The sequence below is a fragment of the Bos javanicus genome, chromosome 22 (assembly GCF_032452875.1).
Source record: "Bos javanicus breed banteng chromosome 22, ARS-OSU_banteng_1.0, whole genome shotgun sequence".
NCBI lineage: Eukaryota > Metazoa > Chordata > Mammalia > Artiodactyla > Bovidae > Bos > Bos javanicus.
Window position 1 is genome coordinate 53,022,832 of NC_083889.1, and position 16,870 is coordinate 53,039,701.

The following is a 16,870-nucleotide window of genomic DNA, read 5'->3' on the forward strand; positions in this document are numbered from 1 at the left end:
TTAACTTCTATGCAGAGTACATCATGAGAAACGCTGGGCCGGAAGAAGCACAAGCTGGAATCAAGATTGCCGGGAGAAATATCAGTAACCTCAGATATGCAGATGACACCACCCTTATGGCAGAAAGTGAAGAACTAAAGAGCCTCTTGATGAAAGTTAAAGAGGAGAGTGAAAAAGTTGGCTTAAAGCTCAACATTCAGAAAACTAAGATCATGGCATCTGGTCCCATCACTTCATGGCAAATAGATGGGGAAACAGTGGCTGACTGTATTTTTCTGGGCTCCAAAATCACTGCAGATGGTGATTGCAGCCATGAAATTAAAAGATGCTTACTCCTTGGAAGGAAAGCTATGGCCAACCTACACAGCATATTGAAAAGCAGAGACATTACTTTGCCAACAAAGGTTCATCTAGTCAAGGCTATGGTTTTTCCAGTGGTCATGCATGGATGTGAGAGTTAGACTATAAAGAAAGCTGAGCGCCAAAGAATTGATGCTTTTGAACTGTGGTGTTGGAGAAGACTCTTGAGAGTCCGTTGGACTGCAAGGAGGTCCAACCAGTCCATCCTAAAGGAGATCAGTCCTGGGTGTTCATTGGAAGGACTGATGTTGAAGCTGAAACTCCAATACTTTGGCCACCTGATGCGAAGAGCTGACTCATTGGAAAAGACCCTGATGCTGGGAAAGATTGAAGGCAGGAGGAGAAGGGGACGACAGAGGATGAGTTGGTTGGATGGCATCACCGACTCGATGGATCTGGGTTTGGGTGGACTCCGGGAGTTGGTGATGGACAGGGAGGCCTGGTGTGCTGCGGTTCATGGAATTGCAAAGAGTCAGACACGACTGAGGGACTGAACTGAACTGTCCCTCCTCCTCATTCATTCACTCATCCATTCAACCAATGTTAATCATTAAGTGCCTGGCACACATATAGGGCTCATTGGCCAGAGGATTTGAGGATGACTCCAAGGCTCTTCATTTGTGGGAAGTAGTAGGAGGGATTCCCTCATAACTCAGTTGGTAAGTCATCTGCCTGCAATGCAGGAGACCCGGGTCCGATTTCTGGGTCAGGAAGATCCCCTGGAGAAGGAAATGGCAACCCACTCCAGTATTCTTGCCTGGAGAATCCCATGGACAGAGGAGCCTGACAGGCTGCAGTCCATGGGATCACAAGAGTTGGACATGACTTAGTGACTAAACCACCACCACAGTAGGAGGTACGAGAGGAAATGTGGGGCTTGAGGGAGCAGAGGAGATCTATTTTTGATGCATTGACTGTAGTGCCTGCAGGACACGCAGCAAGGGGCAGATAGACACCTGACGTGGAGCTCAGGATGGAGGACATGACTTTGTGAATCCTCCTTCAATGTGTTCCAGGTCGGAAAGCCTAGGGCAACTTTTGGTTGTCCACTGAATCCATGTTCTCAAGCTTTTACCTGGCTATTTCCTCTACCTGAAGTTCTCTTGGTAGATAGGTAACCTTTCTTTCAGGTACCTAGGTCAAATGCTCTTCTTCAAAGCCTTATGGGCTCCTGATGATGCAAACCGGTCAAATGGCCCTCCTTCGGCTCCCTCGCTCACTCTATTTATGCTGCCTTGCCTCTTCCGTGGCCTGTGCCCACCCCACCCTCGGTGTGCCATCAGCTCCTTGGGGCCAGGACGGGACCCCCTTCTCTGTGTCCCTCTTGGTACCCACCAGTTCTGGCTTGGATGAGTGAATGAATGAATGTTGATAACAGATCCATGGAACATTGTCTTCTGGGCAGCCCCACCTCCTTTGTCAGCTTCAGATGGCCTTGGGGGCTGTTCTGTTGGCCTGAGGCTGGGACATTCCTTGGAGACACAGCATGAAAACAGTCTGCTTACTCCAATCCTGCCTCCAGGGCAATCCCTCAGCTCAGCCTCAGTTGTGGCCCCAGGTTCTCTATGTTCCTGCCAACTCTGTATCAGACATGAGAGAATCTGCAGGCATCTTACCTCCCAACCCATCCTTTTTCTAATTTGCACTTGGAGATACAGACCTGGGTTGTGACATGTCTTAATTCTTTTATAATCACGGAAGGGCAAAGCCAAGTTGCTAATTTAGATACAAAGATGCTTCAGCACTCCTGAGAATTAGTCAATTTTGTGTTACTTCATTATTTTTGTAATGGCTTATTGCAGTTATTGATGAAAGCAACTTTTAATGGTGCAACACTGTGTTTCCAAACCATGAGAGACCCTGGATCCGTCACCCCAAAAGCTGACTGGTGATTCTCCCACTGAACCTTGGATCCCACTCCTGTGCCCAGCAAGCAGGATCCCTAGTCAGACTCCACTCATGTGCCTTGGCAGGATCCACGCCCAGGGTAGAGGGGCCCCACAGCCTCCTCCAGGGCCTCCGAGACTTGGGCTGGCTCTTCTTCGCCATGGTGCCAAGTGCCGCCCACTGCATATCCACCCCCAACAGGGCCGCCTCCTGAGGTGTTGCCCCTCTGCTCCTGGAAACCCTTTGTGTACTCAGTAGTCTAAGCGAAGAATCAAGGCCAGCTTTTCAGGACAGACAGATTTCAGAATAACATACTGTCTAGACTAACCCACAGAGGGAATTTCTCTCACTGTTAGTACCTGACTTCTTCACTTAGTATCTCCTGGAGCTAAGTGCTCATCAGTACTTGCATGGTGGCCCTTTCTCTCTGGGCCCCCCAGTATGTTCCAGAGCATCATGCTCTATGTGACACCTCCCCTTTTTTTTTAAACTTTTTGGCCACACCTCACAGCATATGAGATCTTAGTTCCCCCAAGTGGGTTTGAACTTGCACATGCTGCAGTGGAAGCGCCAGGGAAGTCCTCCCCCACCTCTTGGTGGACACTTAGTTTGCTTGCAATCAGTGAAGGATAAGCAGGGCTGCACTGGAGACCCCTGCGTGGGAGTCGTTGTGTTTCAAGGGAGTGTACTCCAAGGATGCAGAGCAGAGTTCTAGCTTTAGAACTGAAAACCAGCCTCCTGAAACAGGGTCAGCCTGTGTACTGAGGACAAAATAGGACATTTATCAAAATGAGGTTCCTGTCTCCCACCTCATATTGCCACAAAACAACACAAGGGGTAGGGTATCCTTTTCATTGGCAAATGAGGGACCAGGAGGCAGCCTTTGGGCACTTAGGCCTCTGGTTCTGTTTTCTGGGAGCTGTATTGCGGTCTCAGGAGGACCCCAGGGGCAGTCTGGGTCAGACTCTGGGCAGCCTCTGCCAGCTGGACCAGGCTGCCGTGGACCCCGGGCCAGGCAGCGGGCCCTCTTTCAAAACTCCAGGCTGGCTGCTGCGTGCAGATGCAAGGGTCTCCGTCTGTCTTAACTGGTTCCCAAGCACTTTAGATACCTTCTCTATAGTCAAGGTGATCCGCAAAGATTCACCCTAGGACCCCTGCTCTGGATCCCGCTCTCTAGGAGGCACTGAGACCGGAGCGGGGACAAAACCCAGGGACTGCCACTCCCGAAGGGCTGCGGACAAGTGGGAAAGAAAGAGTATCCCCCAACTAGGCAGCGCTGGGGAACTTGAGAGGTGGGTGTGGGTTGGGTATCCTCTCCCCGAGCGCCAAGCCCCGCCCGGGCACCTTTCTCGCTCCCTCGGTCTCCACCCCCACTCTTCCCCCTTCCCCCCGGTTTTCCCCCTCTAGGAACTAGCAGACCTCGGGAGAGGGGAGGAGGGAGGCTGGGGCGCTTATAGGACCACAGGGCGGGGCAAACCTCGTGAGGTCACCGAGCACTGGATAAAGGGACGCAGAACGAGCGCAGGTGGCAGAGCCTTCGTTCCGGAGTCGCCCCAGGACCCCAGCCATGAAGCTCTTCGTCCCCGCCCTGCTGTCCCTTGGAGCCCTTGGTGAGTGCAGGTATGAGTGGGGGCGGGAGCATGCCCCTCCAGGTAGATGTCCCGGTCCCCACGCCCCGCTGTGGGAGCATCCAGTCCCCTCACCCCTCAGTGTAGGCGTCTGGGTCCTCGCTCCCCGCCGTGTGGGCCTCCTTGTCCCCGCAGCAGGCAGTTTGACACGGGCACCTGCCGCAGAGGAGGCGCCGGGAGCGGAGCGGAGCGGATCCCGCCCACTCGCCTGGGGAGGAGCCCGGAGCTGGGTTCCGAGAAGCCGGCGGGGTCCGGTGCCCAGAGCTGCCGAGCTCCCCAAGGGTCTTTCCCGGTCCCTGTCGCTTCTGTCCTACCCATAGCACTGGTGACAGGAGTATACAGAGGGAGGCTGGGTGGTAATGAGATTCCGAGAGGGCTAGTGACTTGCCCAAGACACTCAGGAGACTGCAGATGGGGTTCCAGCTCCTGTAAGAACTGTGTAACTTGGGCAAGAGACAGTATTTCTGAACCTCAGCTTCACTGAAAAATGGCTCAACCCTTTTTCCACAGGGCTGTGAGGAGGCCGCAGGGCCGCCTGCCCTGGTAGACAGAGGCGCACACAAGCCCTCCCACTGCAAAGGGGCAGGGGTAGGGGGCACAGACCCTGCTGCTGGGCCCCTTCTGTCAGAGGGTGCGAGAGGAGTGCCTGGTGCCTGGTTTTTAATGTGCCTGGACTAGAAGGGGACTAAGCAGAAGGAACTAAACCACGGTTCCTTCTGACCGCACCCCCCACCCCCTCAAGTGTCTGAAATGATTCCTGGAGTGCTCAGAACACTCACCTGTGCTGGACATTAGTGATGTAAATGTGAGGGCCGGGCTTCCAGCAGCGGAGGGGAAGGTCCAGGACAGTGGCCTCAAGGGCTGGAGAGTGTCAGCGGTGAGACGGGGTGTGTGCAGGGCTCAAGTGAAAGCCCAGGTGTCACCCTCTGCAGCCTGTCCCGCCAGCAGCTCAGTGCAGCCTCCTTCTGTCCTCCGGCATCTACTCCGGGCTGGGAGCTTCCTGGATGAAAAGAGGTGTTTGGAGGATAACCGTGAGCTTTTGCTCCCTAACCTGTCCCTCTTTTCTGGTCCTCTTCTCCAGTTTCCCTCCCATGTTGCTGTTCAGTCACTCAGTCATGTCTAACTCTCTGCAATCCCATGGACTGCAGCATGCCAGGCATCCCCTGTCCTTTGGTATCTCCCGGAGTTGGCCCAAACTCATGTCCATGGAGTCGGTGATGCCATCCAACCATCTCATCCTCCCCAGGGCTGTGGATTATTTCTCTCTTCTCTAAGGCAGGACTGGACCTGGCCAGGACCACCAGCTCACGACTACCCTTCCTTCTGCTCCCTGACCCGTGGCCTGCTGGGCCCATAGCACAGGGTCGGGGCCACCTAGGAGAGGCCGGAGGGGCAGGAAGCCTTGCTTTCTTAGAAGTGGTCATGGGCTGTGGTCTGGGATCTGGCTCAGAGTTGCATCACTGGGTTCCATTCTCACTTGAATCTTTGGTTGTCTTGACCCCCACTGAGGTCTGCAGTTTAAATCCTGCTGTCCATGGGATGGTGGCCAACGTCCCAAAGTATCACTGAATCCCTTGTCCTACTCAGTGGAAGGACTGGCCACTGGCCTAGGGGGTTCCTGCCCTGCTCCCCATGGGTGTCGTGGCAGGAAGAGGCTGGGTGGGCCGAGAAGAGTAACTCCACCCCAGCCCCTGCCTTTGAGAGACGGGCACTGTGTGTCCACACAGAAGGAATCTGAGCACATGTCCTTTCAGGAGGGTGCCATCCAGACTCAAGTGGGCAGCATGTGAGTGACTGAGACAGATCAGGGGCAGGGCTGGGGATACAGGGCCAGACCTAGATCTGCCTCGGGGAGCGTTTTGTGAAAGAGACACACAGCTTCAGAGCTGGCTGCTGGGAGCTGTGGAGGGGAGGAACACAGCGCTGCGTTCTGCACCCAGCGCTGGTGTTTGGGGGGCTGGGGGCGGTGCGTCTCAGAAAACCTCTCAGTGGTGCTTTAGTTCCCTGGGTCACCCCTCCCAAGGGAGCACACAAGCTTGTCCCCTGGTTCCCTATTCCTGCCCCTGCTCATGCCTTCCCTCCAGCTTGACACACAGTCTTCGTTTTGCTCTCTCCCTTTACCTCCATCTTGTGACCCCCCCCCCAACTCCCGATTTCTGCTGTGTTCTCCCTCCTTGATGCTTTTCTGCCTGGTTTCCAGGTTTCAGCCCACCTGTCCCTGCCTTCCTGTGAGTCGCCGCTCCACGGCTTCTGAACGAGACCTTCTAGGACCAGCACGGGAGGCTTTCCATGACCTGCCCCCAAACCCTTTACCATCTCCATGGCACCCCGTCTCTAACCAGTCAGCTTACATAGGCAGGGCGCTTGGTGTCTGACTGCCTAGGTTCAAATCCTGGATCCAGACTTATTAGTTGTGAAGCCTTGGGCAAGCCATAAGTTAAAGCCACAGTTTTCTCACCTAGGAAATGTGGATATCAGCAAAACTCAATGAAAAGGGATTGGGTGGATTGAGGGGGAACAGAACACATGAAGGGCTGAGGAAAGACCTGGCACAGATTGGCCTTGCAACCTCTCTGTGCACGTGGCCCATTGCACCCACTTCTTGGATTGCCTCCCCGCCCCAATTACTGGCTCAGGTCATGGGGACATCACACCTGGCTTGGCACTTGTTCTCTTCTAGGGCATTCATCATACTTGGTTGCATCCCTGGGGGCTTTTTGCCTCTCCCGATGAGACGGCTGCTGCCATCTGCTTGCACGCTCCTCTGCATATCACCCAGTGCCGTGTATACAGAGGGCATCCAGGAAACCCTGCTATATCCCAGTGGCTAAATTGGATAGTGCTGATTCTCACTTCAGGACAGATCCAGGAAGGCTTCCTAGGGTAGATTACACCCCTAGAAATTTCCCTGGGACGGTGGCAGAGAGCTGAATGCAGCCTCCTTCCCCACCAAATCACATCCAAAAGGGGAGTGGCTTTTGCAACCAAGAGGCTTTTTTTTTTTTTTTGGTAGCAGTTTTACTGATGTATATTTTACTTATCATAAAATTCACCTCATCAAAGTACACAATTCAGCGGTTTTTAGTAACTTTACCAAGTGGTACAACCATCGTGGTAAATCAGTTTAAGAACATTTCCATCCCTCCTTGAGAGTCCTCTTTTCGGTGCAGTGGTGAATGGTGTAACTCAGGCACACTGACCCATTTGGTACACGCCTACGGCAGCTCAGCTCCCGACAAGGGGTGGGGTGTGTTTTCCTTCATTCCCTTGGCATCCTCTGGGGAGATGTCTGAAGCCTCAACAACCTAGAGGGACCTGGATTCCAGGCTGGACGTTGCCACTGCTGAGCAGACTGTCACTCAGCCACCCTCGAGAGTCAGCTTCCGCACCAGAAAGACAGACGCAATACTTTCTCCCTGCCTACCTCCTAGGTTCCAGGGGATCAAAGCAGGTGGAAGAACTCCCTTAGCTGATGCAAGGGAGCATCGCTGGCTTTTTGTTGGGGGTAGGAAGTATGTCAGTCAGAGGAGGGAAACGATTCCAGAGGCTCTGATCATGTCCTCAAACAGCCCTCCGGCCAGCATGGAGTGGTCATTAGGCTAGCGAAACACCTCCATTGGAGGAGAGTGGCCTGACTCAGCCACAGAATGGAGAGGGAAGGGGAGGGCCCCTGCTTGAGAGGGCAAGGCCGTCTCTTCTACAGACAGTGATAGAGCCCTCACTCTTTGGCCTCTTTCTCCCAGGACTGTGTCTGGCTGCCCCGAGGAAAAACGTTCGGTGGTGTACCATCTCCCAACCCGAGTGGTTCAAATGCCGCCGATGGCAGTGGAGGATGAAGAGGCTGGGTGCTCCCTCTATCACCTGTGTGAGGAGGGCCTTTGTCTTGGAATGTATCCGGGCCATCGCGGTGAGTCCAGGCCGTAGGCTGGGTGGGACCAGACTGAAAGGGAAGGGATCCAAGTGCCATGGAAAATGTGCTCGCCCTGCCCCCCTCTGCTCTTCTTCCCGAGCGCCTGTAAGTTGGGAGCTGTCCTCTCTCCTAGGACACAGCGCTATTTTGGAAGCAGACATTGCCATTCTAACATTTGAAAACCATCTGTAGGGAAACTGGCATCACCACACAAATTGAGAATAATGACAGTGCAACGATGGTGGCTCAGACGGTAAAGAATCCACCTGCAATGCAGGACACCTGGGTTCGATCCCTGGGTTGGGAAGATCCCCTGGAGAAGGAAATGGCAACGCACTCCAGAATTCTTGCCTGGAGAATCCCATGGACAGAGGAGCCTGGTGGGCTACAGTCCATGTTGTTGCAAAGAGTCGGGCACGACTGAGTGACTAACCCACCACCACCACACAACGATGTCACAGGAGCAGTTGTATTGGGTGAATATGTAACACTGGCAAAAGTCAAGGTGACTCTAAAAGAAAGTCTCCAGAGAGATTACCTCTGAACTTGCAGAGGAAACAGCCCAGCCCATCATAGTCAGCACATTACACGCTGGGGCACGGCCTGCCAGGCCACACTGGAAAGACACTTGTCTAAGACGTTAGCAGAGAGAGAAAGGAAAGGCAGTCATGACTTGTGGATAACTTCAGATTCCTTTTGTTTTTTTCAGATGTAAAATCTATTGCCATCATTTTTATTTATTTGTTTGACAAGTATGTTGTGTGTCTGCCGTGTGGCATGGTAATGTGTATGTGATTTTAGCACAAAGTAGGTAATGTGTGTAAAGTTCCCATTAATATCTAGGGTTATTGGAACAGTTGCTGCTGCTGCCGCCAAGTCGCTTCAGTAGTGTCCGACTCTGTGTGACCGCATAGACAGCAGCCCACCAGGCTCCCCGTCCCTTGGATTCTCCAGGCAAGAACACTGGAGTGGGTTGCCATTTCCTTCTCCATATTGGAACAGTACTTAAGGGAAAAATCTAGTTTGAATAATGTTTTAGACTGTTATTTTACCACCAGCATTTCCTGATGGCTTAAAATGCAGATTCGTAGGCCCTATTCGAACTTGTTCCATATCTGTGAATAAGACATCAAAATCTGCCTTTTTAATAAGAGCTCCCTTTGAAATCAGTACTACATACCACAGACTTCCCTGGTGATTCTGTGGTAAGGAATCCATCTACCAATGCAGAAGATGTGGATTCAATTGCTGGGTCAGGAAGATCCCCTGGAGAAGGAAATACTCAAATATTCTTGCCTGGGAAATCCCACGGGCAGAGGAGCCTGGTGGGCTCCAGTCGATGGGGTCGGAAAGAGTTGGACACAACTGAGCGACTATACAACAACAACTACATACCATACACCAAAATAGAGATAGACTAAATGCTTAAAAATGTGTATTATTGAAAACTAGAGAGGTAGATTCATTAGCAGAACTGTGGAGGGAAGAGAAGTCTCTTAGCTTTTAAAAAAGCAATGAACTAAATGATGAAGTAAAATGAATGATTAAAAATTTTAATTTATAGCCATTAAAAACACTTAAGCAAAACATTTGACAGCATTGTAAAGCAATTATCTTCCAATTAAAAAAATTTAGAAAGCACTGGAGTGAATACGAACCAGCTCTGACAAGTGACAGTATTCTATAAAGAACTAATTCAACTGATAAGAAATGTAAGATCACATAAGAAAAACAATATGGGGAGATGGAGGTAGTATTAATAAAAATACTATGAAATGTTCCCCGTAATAATCAAGAGACATACAAATCTAAGCAATTTGTTAGCCCTTGAATTTTCTAAGTGATAGCACTTAATAAAATGAAAGCCTCTCACACTGGTGGTTCTATAGTGAGACTGGTCCTCACGGTAGGTGGCATTTCAAATTGGAAAGGAATGGCCTGGAAAGCAGGATGGCAATGATAGCCAAGGCCTTGAAGACAAAATGCCCATTGTCCGGATGATCCTGCCCTCAGATGCCGATCCCAAGGCACCAGGTCATCAGAAGGGAAAAAATCTAAGAGGACAAAGCTGTCCATGCAAGTGTAATTTTAACAGCAAGAAGTTAGAAGGAGCCCAAGTGGTGAACATTGGAGGGAATGTTTCAAATTTAGCTTAATAAATTATGAAAGAGCCACATTATGATAAAATATCATGAAGTCAATACAATCAATAAAGCTGCTACAGGAGAAAATGTAGGCAGTTTTAGATGAATAAAGCAGTTCGGAAAATATTATTTCTACCAGGCTGCAAATATGAGAAATAAGTAAGCATAGGTGAAGTAATATGCCAAAGAGGATGAACATGGTTTATGATGATGATAACTTTAAGATATATTAATGGTTGAAATTTGTATTCAATAAAAACAATAACTTAAATATAGAGGAAAAACAGGGGGGAAGCATCTGGAACTTTTTGTTTTTACTGAACTTTTAATTTTGTATTGGAATATAGATGATTGACAATGTTGAGGTAGTTTCTGGGGAACAGCAAAGGGACTCAGCCATACATATACAGGTGTCCACTCTCCCCCAAAATGCTGCCACCCAGGCTGCTGTATAACATTGGGCAGACTTCCCTGTGCTGCAGAGTAGGTCCTTGTTGGTTATCTGCTTAAGATACAGTAGTGTGTCCATGTCCATCCCCCAAATTTATAATCTAAAAGACGGTAAAGGATGCCATCGCGGAGTGATCTGAGGCATGTCTTGTGAAAAAGTGGCCACCTGGTGACCTCAGGAGTTACAGCAAAGGGGCTGGAGCTCATTACCCAGAGGGGCTCTGGGCTCATACCACCTCTCATGGCAACTGAGTGGGACGTGACTGGAAGCTGACCCTCTGGAAGATCCTTCCAGCCATGGAGCCTTCTGACATCCTGAGGTTCACTTGCCTGGCTTAGGGTAGGTTTTCTCCTGAAGCTGGTCTGGCCTGTGTTTTCAGGAGAAAAAGGCAGATGCTGTGACCCTGGATGGTGGCATGGTGTTTGAGGCGGGCCGGGACCCCTACAAACTGCGGCCAGTAGCAGCAGAGATCTATGGGACGAAAGAGTGTGAGTTCTCCCTGGGGACCCAGAAGTTGAGGTGGCCTGGACCTGGGCCCTGGGCTCTGTGGGGTCAGAGTGGACAAGGCACAGAGCTGAGGTCTCAGACAGTGTCACATGTCCAGGGAATGATGTCCCTGGGCTCTTTGGGCCAGTCACCAACCCACTGGGGAAGCAGAGGAGGCGCTGGGCTGCAGTGACCAGATGGAATTCCCCTCCCACTAGGGGCTCATTCAGGGAGGGCTGTTTCTCTCTCTCTCTGGTTCAGGCTAAGAGCTCTCTATTGTCTCTGCCTTTTCCGCAGCTCCCCAAACCCACTATTATGCTGTGGCCGTCGTGAAGAAGGGCAGCAACTTTCAGCTGGACCAGCTGCAAGGCCGGAAGTCCTGCCATACGGGCCTTGGCAGGTCCGCTGGGTGGGTCATCCCTATGGGAATCCTTCGCCCGTACTTGAACTGGACAGAGTCACTCGAGCCCCTCCAGGGAGGTAAGACACATCGGGGTTCTGGTGATCCCAGGCTGGGGTCTCTACTCCGGTGTCACTTTCACAAGCCACTTCGGGGTGTCCCAGGTGAGCATGTGGGGTGAATCCAAGGCAGGGGTCAGGTTAACTACTGTGAAGCCTGTGGGGATGGGGTCTTCTGTATCAGCAGCCCTGGGAGTTGGTAGCTGAGTCTGCTGCTGCTGCTAAGTCGCTTCAGTCATGTCCGATTCTGTGCGACCCCATAGATGGCTTCCTACCAGGCTCCTCTGTCCCTGGGATTCTCCAGGCAAGAACGCTGGAGTGGGTTGCCATTTCCTTCTCCAATGCATGAAAGTGAAAAGTGAAAGTGAAGTCGCTCAGTCACATCCGACTCTTAGCCACCCCATGGACTGCAGCCTACCAGGCTCCTCCATTCATGGGATTTTCCAGGCAAGAGTACTGGAGTGGGGTGCCGTTGCCTTCTCCAGGTAGCTGAGTCTAGTTTCAGCCACTGTACATCTTCTGAGCTCCTGGCTTTGCAAAGGCTATCAGGTGGGGGTGGAGGGGAGGGAACACTGGGGGTGCCACTGGCTGTGGTCTGGTGAGCTCACACCCTGGTTTATTTCTCTCTGTTCAACAGCTGTGGCTAAATTCTTCTCTGCCAGCTGTGTTCCCTGCATTGATAGACAAGCATACCCCAACCTGTGTCAACTGTGCAAGGGGGAGGGGGAGAACCAGTGTGCCTGCTCCTCCCGGGAACCATACTTCGGTTATTCTGGTGCCTTCAAGTAAGTGAGACTGTCCTCTTCTCCCCAGCGGCCCACGTGTCCTTGGGCTAGGAGGCCCTTTCTCTGGGCCCAAATAGGGCTCAGTGAGCTAGTGGGGACCATGGAGGAGGTCCAGTTCTCCTGTGCAGAGAAACTGAGTCTGAAAAAGGTGTGGGCTCTGTCCAGTGCACGATCTCCTCCAGTCCCCTAGCCCCCCGCAGGGCCCCCTCACCTCTGCACCAGCCCAGCAAACAGTTACCTCGTCAGCGTCCCCTCATGTCTCCCCAGAGATCCCTGAATCTGGCTTTGTCCCTCTGCGGTCCTGGGCTCCTCCTGCTGACAGGTGTCCCCTCCCTAACTACCGAGGGACTGAAGGAGTCTTGTCATGAGCAGACCGGCCCCAGACCCCTGGCCAGGCAGCCGGACAGCCTGGTCCCTCTCCCTGGGAGGTAGTGATCTCTGCCTCACTGGGGAGCTCTCTCCTTCGCCCCAGCCTCGCACTGAAGCTGATGTTTCTCCTTTTACCCCATCTGCCTCTCGGACTCAGGCATTTTGTGTGTGGGGGGGAGGCCTCCCCGATTCTCTGCTGCTCAGGGCACGTTTACCACTTAGCCCTGGGAGGGGAAAAAACCACGTGGCCGCATGTACTGCTTTTACCCTCTGGTGCAGAGGCTTGGAAACTTTTACAGAGAAAGACAAAGTTTTGCCCTCTCAATCAACCCTTAAAGGGGAAAGTGGGGGGTCTCTAGCCAGCATCCTCTGGTTCTTTCTTCCTCAGAATCCATCTGCAGGTGGCTTCTGATGCCTTCCCAGTGGGGGCCCCAGAGCCTCAGAGACCTGTCCTCTGCAGGTCAGGAGCCCACAGAAGACAAGCCCCAGGGCCCCTTTCCACAGGCAGGCTCGAGGAACAAGCCGGGCTGGCTGCTCTGTGCTGACCCTTCTGGTGCTTTCTCATCCCACAGGTGTCTGCAGGACGGGGCTGGAGACGTGGCTTTTGTTAAAGAGACGACAGTGTTTGGTAAGGGGAGGAGAGAAGCCACGGGTACTGCCTCCTTTGTTTTGCTTTCCTTTCATTTCATTGTAAATCCAAGTAGTGAGCTAATTTGACTCCTCACTTCCTGGCACACGATTATCAAAGCTCTCTGTAGAGCATAGCTCTTATTTTTATGTGACTTTATATTTTAAGCAATCAGTTTTCTTTGAAACTCCCGTGCCCGCTATCTTTCTCTTCTGCATCAAAGACGCCCATGTCAAGGTATCTGACACATGTCCTCCGAGACAGATGTAGTCTTGCAAAGTGTATGGGGCTGATCTGTGTTTCTGGATTCTAAGCTCACAGAAGTTTTATTGATCGTTATTGATGATGACGTGATCAAGGTTTCCCGCTCAGCATTCTGTTTTAGAGATTTACGTGTTGTTGTGCTGTACTTGTCTGGTTCAGTGGTTCTAACACTGAGACGTGCTCTGTGGAGAGCACACAACACATTTATTATCCACGGTCGTAAAGCGGTAGATACGTCAGTGTTGGTTTATCTTGCATTTCTCTGGCATCTGGTGAGTTTGATCATCTCAGTATATTTGCTGGTAGTTTGGGCTTCCCTTTCTTCCTTTTTCACCTTTGACTATCTTTCTATTGATTTTCATGCCTGTTTCTTCATGATTTTGATTCAAGCTGAGGCATTCCTCCTCTCTAGGTAACCCGCCATGGTTGGTTCTAGACTTTAGGAAAATCTCTTCTCAGTAAAAAAAAAAAAAAAAATCTGTCAGTAACAGGTTTCTTGAACAGAAGTCCTTGATATTGATAAAGTCAAATTGGTCACTTTTGCCCTGCTGGCATATGTTTTGGGGTCTTTTATTTATTTATTTTTTAATCCAATAGCATTGACTTTTATTCATTCATGTTAAGTCACCTGAAATGGTATCTGTTGCATTTAAATGCTCATTAATGTAAATGGCTGAACAAATCCATTTTAATGGATATTCAATCCATTAAAAAAACTCAATATCCCACATAAAGTCACTTCAACATAGCCTCATGACAACTCCCACACCAAAACAGTACTTTATTTTGTAAATTTTGACCCATTATTACTCCCATGTTATGGTCTTTTCAGCTGTCAAGCAAACAAGGTGAAGAAAAAATTTAGTTAGATGGGGGTTGCACCTGGAAAATAAATTTCTTAAACTCCATATACATGTTTCAAATCTGCTGGGTCCCAAGTCCATCTATGAACTCCCAGGCTGCCAGTATCATATGCAGCATACTAAAGCTACGCTATCTGAATAGCTTATTAATTCTGCATATATCAGGTCAACCGATGTGTCAACCTGTAACAGACTGCGCACTTTTAACTGAACATGGCAAAATATTCACTCTCTTGAACTTTACATCATCTTTGATATCAAACAATGAGGCAAATCCCAACAATATATACAAAAAACAACTTTGCGTTTACAAAAGATTGTTTCCCATACTGATTAATCCAGGTAGCTAACTCATTGGTTTATGCAACTTTATTGAAGAAAAATAAATCAATTACTAGCAGAGCTATTAGTTGATCACTCATCCATGATGTTATTTTCCATCCAAATCATAAAGATTTTCTACAATACAATTTATAGACTCCCCTCCCTAACACATCCTTGTCTGTTCATATGTACCCTACCTAGGAAATTAGGTAGGGATTCCACTTCAGCATTCTCTCCCTTTATAGTGAGACCATTTTCCTTACAATACTGACTGTACAAAATTCTACCTTTTTCCTACTGCTGTGTGGAGCCGTTTATACATAAAACTTGTTTATAATCATGGATTCTGAGCTATTTTGTATCACTCAGTTCAGTTCAGTTCAGTCGCTCAGTCGTGTCCGACTCTTTGCGACCCCATGAACCACAGCATGCCAGGCCTCCCTGCCCAAACTCATGTCCATTGAGTTGGCGACGCGATCCAGCCATCTCATCCTCTGTTGTCCCCTTCTCCTCCTGCCCCTAATCCCTCCCAGTATCAGGGTCTTTTCCAATGAGTCAACTCTTCGCATGAAGTGGCCAAAGTATTGGAGTTTCAGCTTCAGCATCAGTCCTTCCAATGAACACCCAGGACTAATCTCCTTTAGGATGGACTGGTTGGATCTTCTTGTGGTCCAAGGGACTCTCACGAGTCTTCTCTAACACTGCAGTTCAAAAGCATCAATTCTTTGGCGCTCAGCTTTCTTAACAGTCCAACTCTCACATCCATACATGACCACTGGAAAAACCGTAGCCTTGACTAGATGGACCTTTGTTGGCAAAATAACGTCTCTGCTTTTTATTATGCTATCTAGGTTGGTCATAACTTTCCTTCCAAGGAGTAAGCGTCTTTTAATTTCATGGCTGCAATCACCATCTGCAGTGATTTTGGAGCCCAGAAAAATAAAGTCTGACACTGTTTCCACTGTTTCCCCATCTATTTCCCATGAAGTGATGGGACCAGATGCCATGATCTTCGTTTTCTGAATGTTGAGCTTTAAGCCAACTTTTTCACTCTCCACTTTCACTTTCATCAAGAGGCTTTTGAGTTCCTCTTCACTTTCTGCCATAAGGGTGGTGTCATCTGCATATCTGAGGTTATTGATATTTCTCCCAGCAATCTTGATTCCAGCTTGTGTCTCTTCCAGCCCAGCATTTCTCATGATGTATTCTGAATATAAGTTAAATAAACAGGGTGACAATATACAGCCTTGACGTACTCCTTTTCCTATTTGGAATCAGTCTGTTTTTCCATGTCCAGTTCTAACTCTTACTTCCTGACCTGCATACAGATTTTTCAAGAGGCAGGTCAAGTGGTCTGATATTCCCATCTCTTTCAGAATTTTCCAGTTTATTGTGATCCACACAAAGGCTTTGGCATAGTCAATAAAGCAGAAATAGATGTTTTTCTGGAATTCTCTTGCTTTTTGATGATCCATTGGATGTTGACAATTTGATCTCTGGTTCCCCTGCCTTTTCTAAAACCAGCTTGGGAAGTTCATGGTTCACGTATTGCTGAAGGCTGGCTTGGAGAATTTTGAACATTACTTTACTAGCGTGTGAGATGAGTGCAATTGTGCAATAGTTTAAGCATTCTTTGGCATTGCCTTTCTTTGGGATTGGAATGAAAACTGACCTTTTCCAGTCCTGTGGCCACTGCTGAGTTTTCCAAATTTGCTGGCATATTGAGTGCAGCACTTTCACAGCATCATCTTTCAGGATTTGGAATAGCTCAACTGGAATTCCATCACCTCCACTAGCTTTGCTCGCAGTGATGCTCCTAAGGCCCACTTGACTCCACGTTCCTTTGTATCACTGGTCTATTTGTATTTTTCTGCTTTTATTCTTCTGGTTTGTAGTGATTCTTAATAGCTTATGGAGGTAGAAGTGGGAGGGAGAGAAAGAAAAAGAACCATCCCCAAACAGTTTGCTATTTATTTTCTAAGTAAGATTTTCGAATTATTTTCTTGATTGTTTAAAACATCATACTTTAAGTAGAATTGTATTGAATTTAAATTGATCCATGAAAAACTGATTTATTTATGTCAAATTTTCTAGTCCCTAAATCATAATAAATCTCTCCCTTTTGATCCCATCTCTTTTTAGGTTTTTTAATAGAATTTATAGAACTTAACCTTTTTCTCTTAGTCTCCTGCATTGTTTGTTATTGTCTTACTTTGGCTGTGCAGAAAGGCTCATGGGATCTCAGTTACCTAACTAGGGATTGAACCCAGGCCACCACAGTGAAAGCACTGAATCCTAACTACTAGACCATC

At 49.3% G+C, this 16,870-nt stretch overlaps 1 protein-coding gene across 1 annotated transcript in view; it reads left to right on the forward strand.

Moving 5' to 3' along the window:
• Positions 1-3,657: 3,657 nt before the first annotated feature.
• LTF (lactotransferrin) overlaps positions 3,658-16,870 on the forward strand; it is a 33,493-nt gene continuing 20,280 nt past the window's right edge. The window contains exons 1-6 of the mRNA XM_061397016.1: positions 3,658-3,857; positions 7,619-7,782; positions 10,760-10,868; positions 11,164-11,346; positions 11,963-12,110; positions 13,052-13,107. Of these exons, the coding sequence (XP_061253000.1) occupies positions 3,815-3,857; positions 7,619-7,782; positions 10,760-10,868; positions 11,164-11,346; positions 11,963-12,110; positions 13,052-13,107 (703 nt within the window). The 5' untranslated portion in view covers positions 3,658-3,814. The remainder of the gene's footprint in view (positions 3,858-7,618; positions 7,783-10,759; positions 10,869-11,163; positions 11,347-11,962; positions 12,111-13,051; positions 13,108-16,870) is intronic.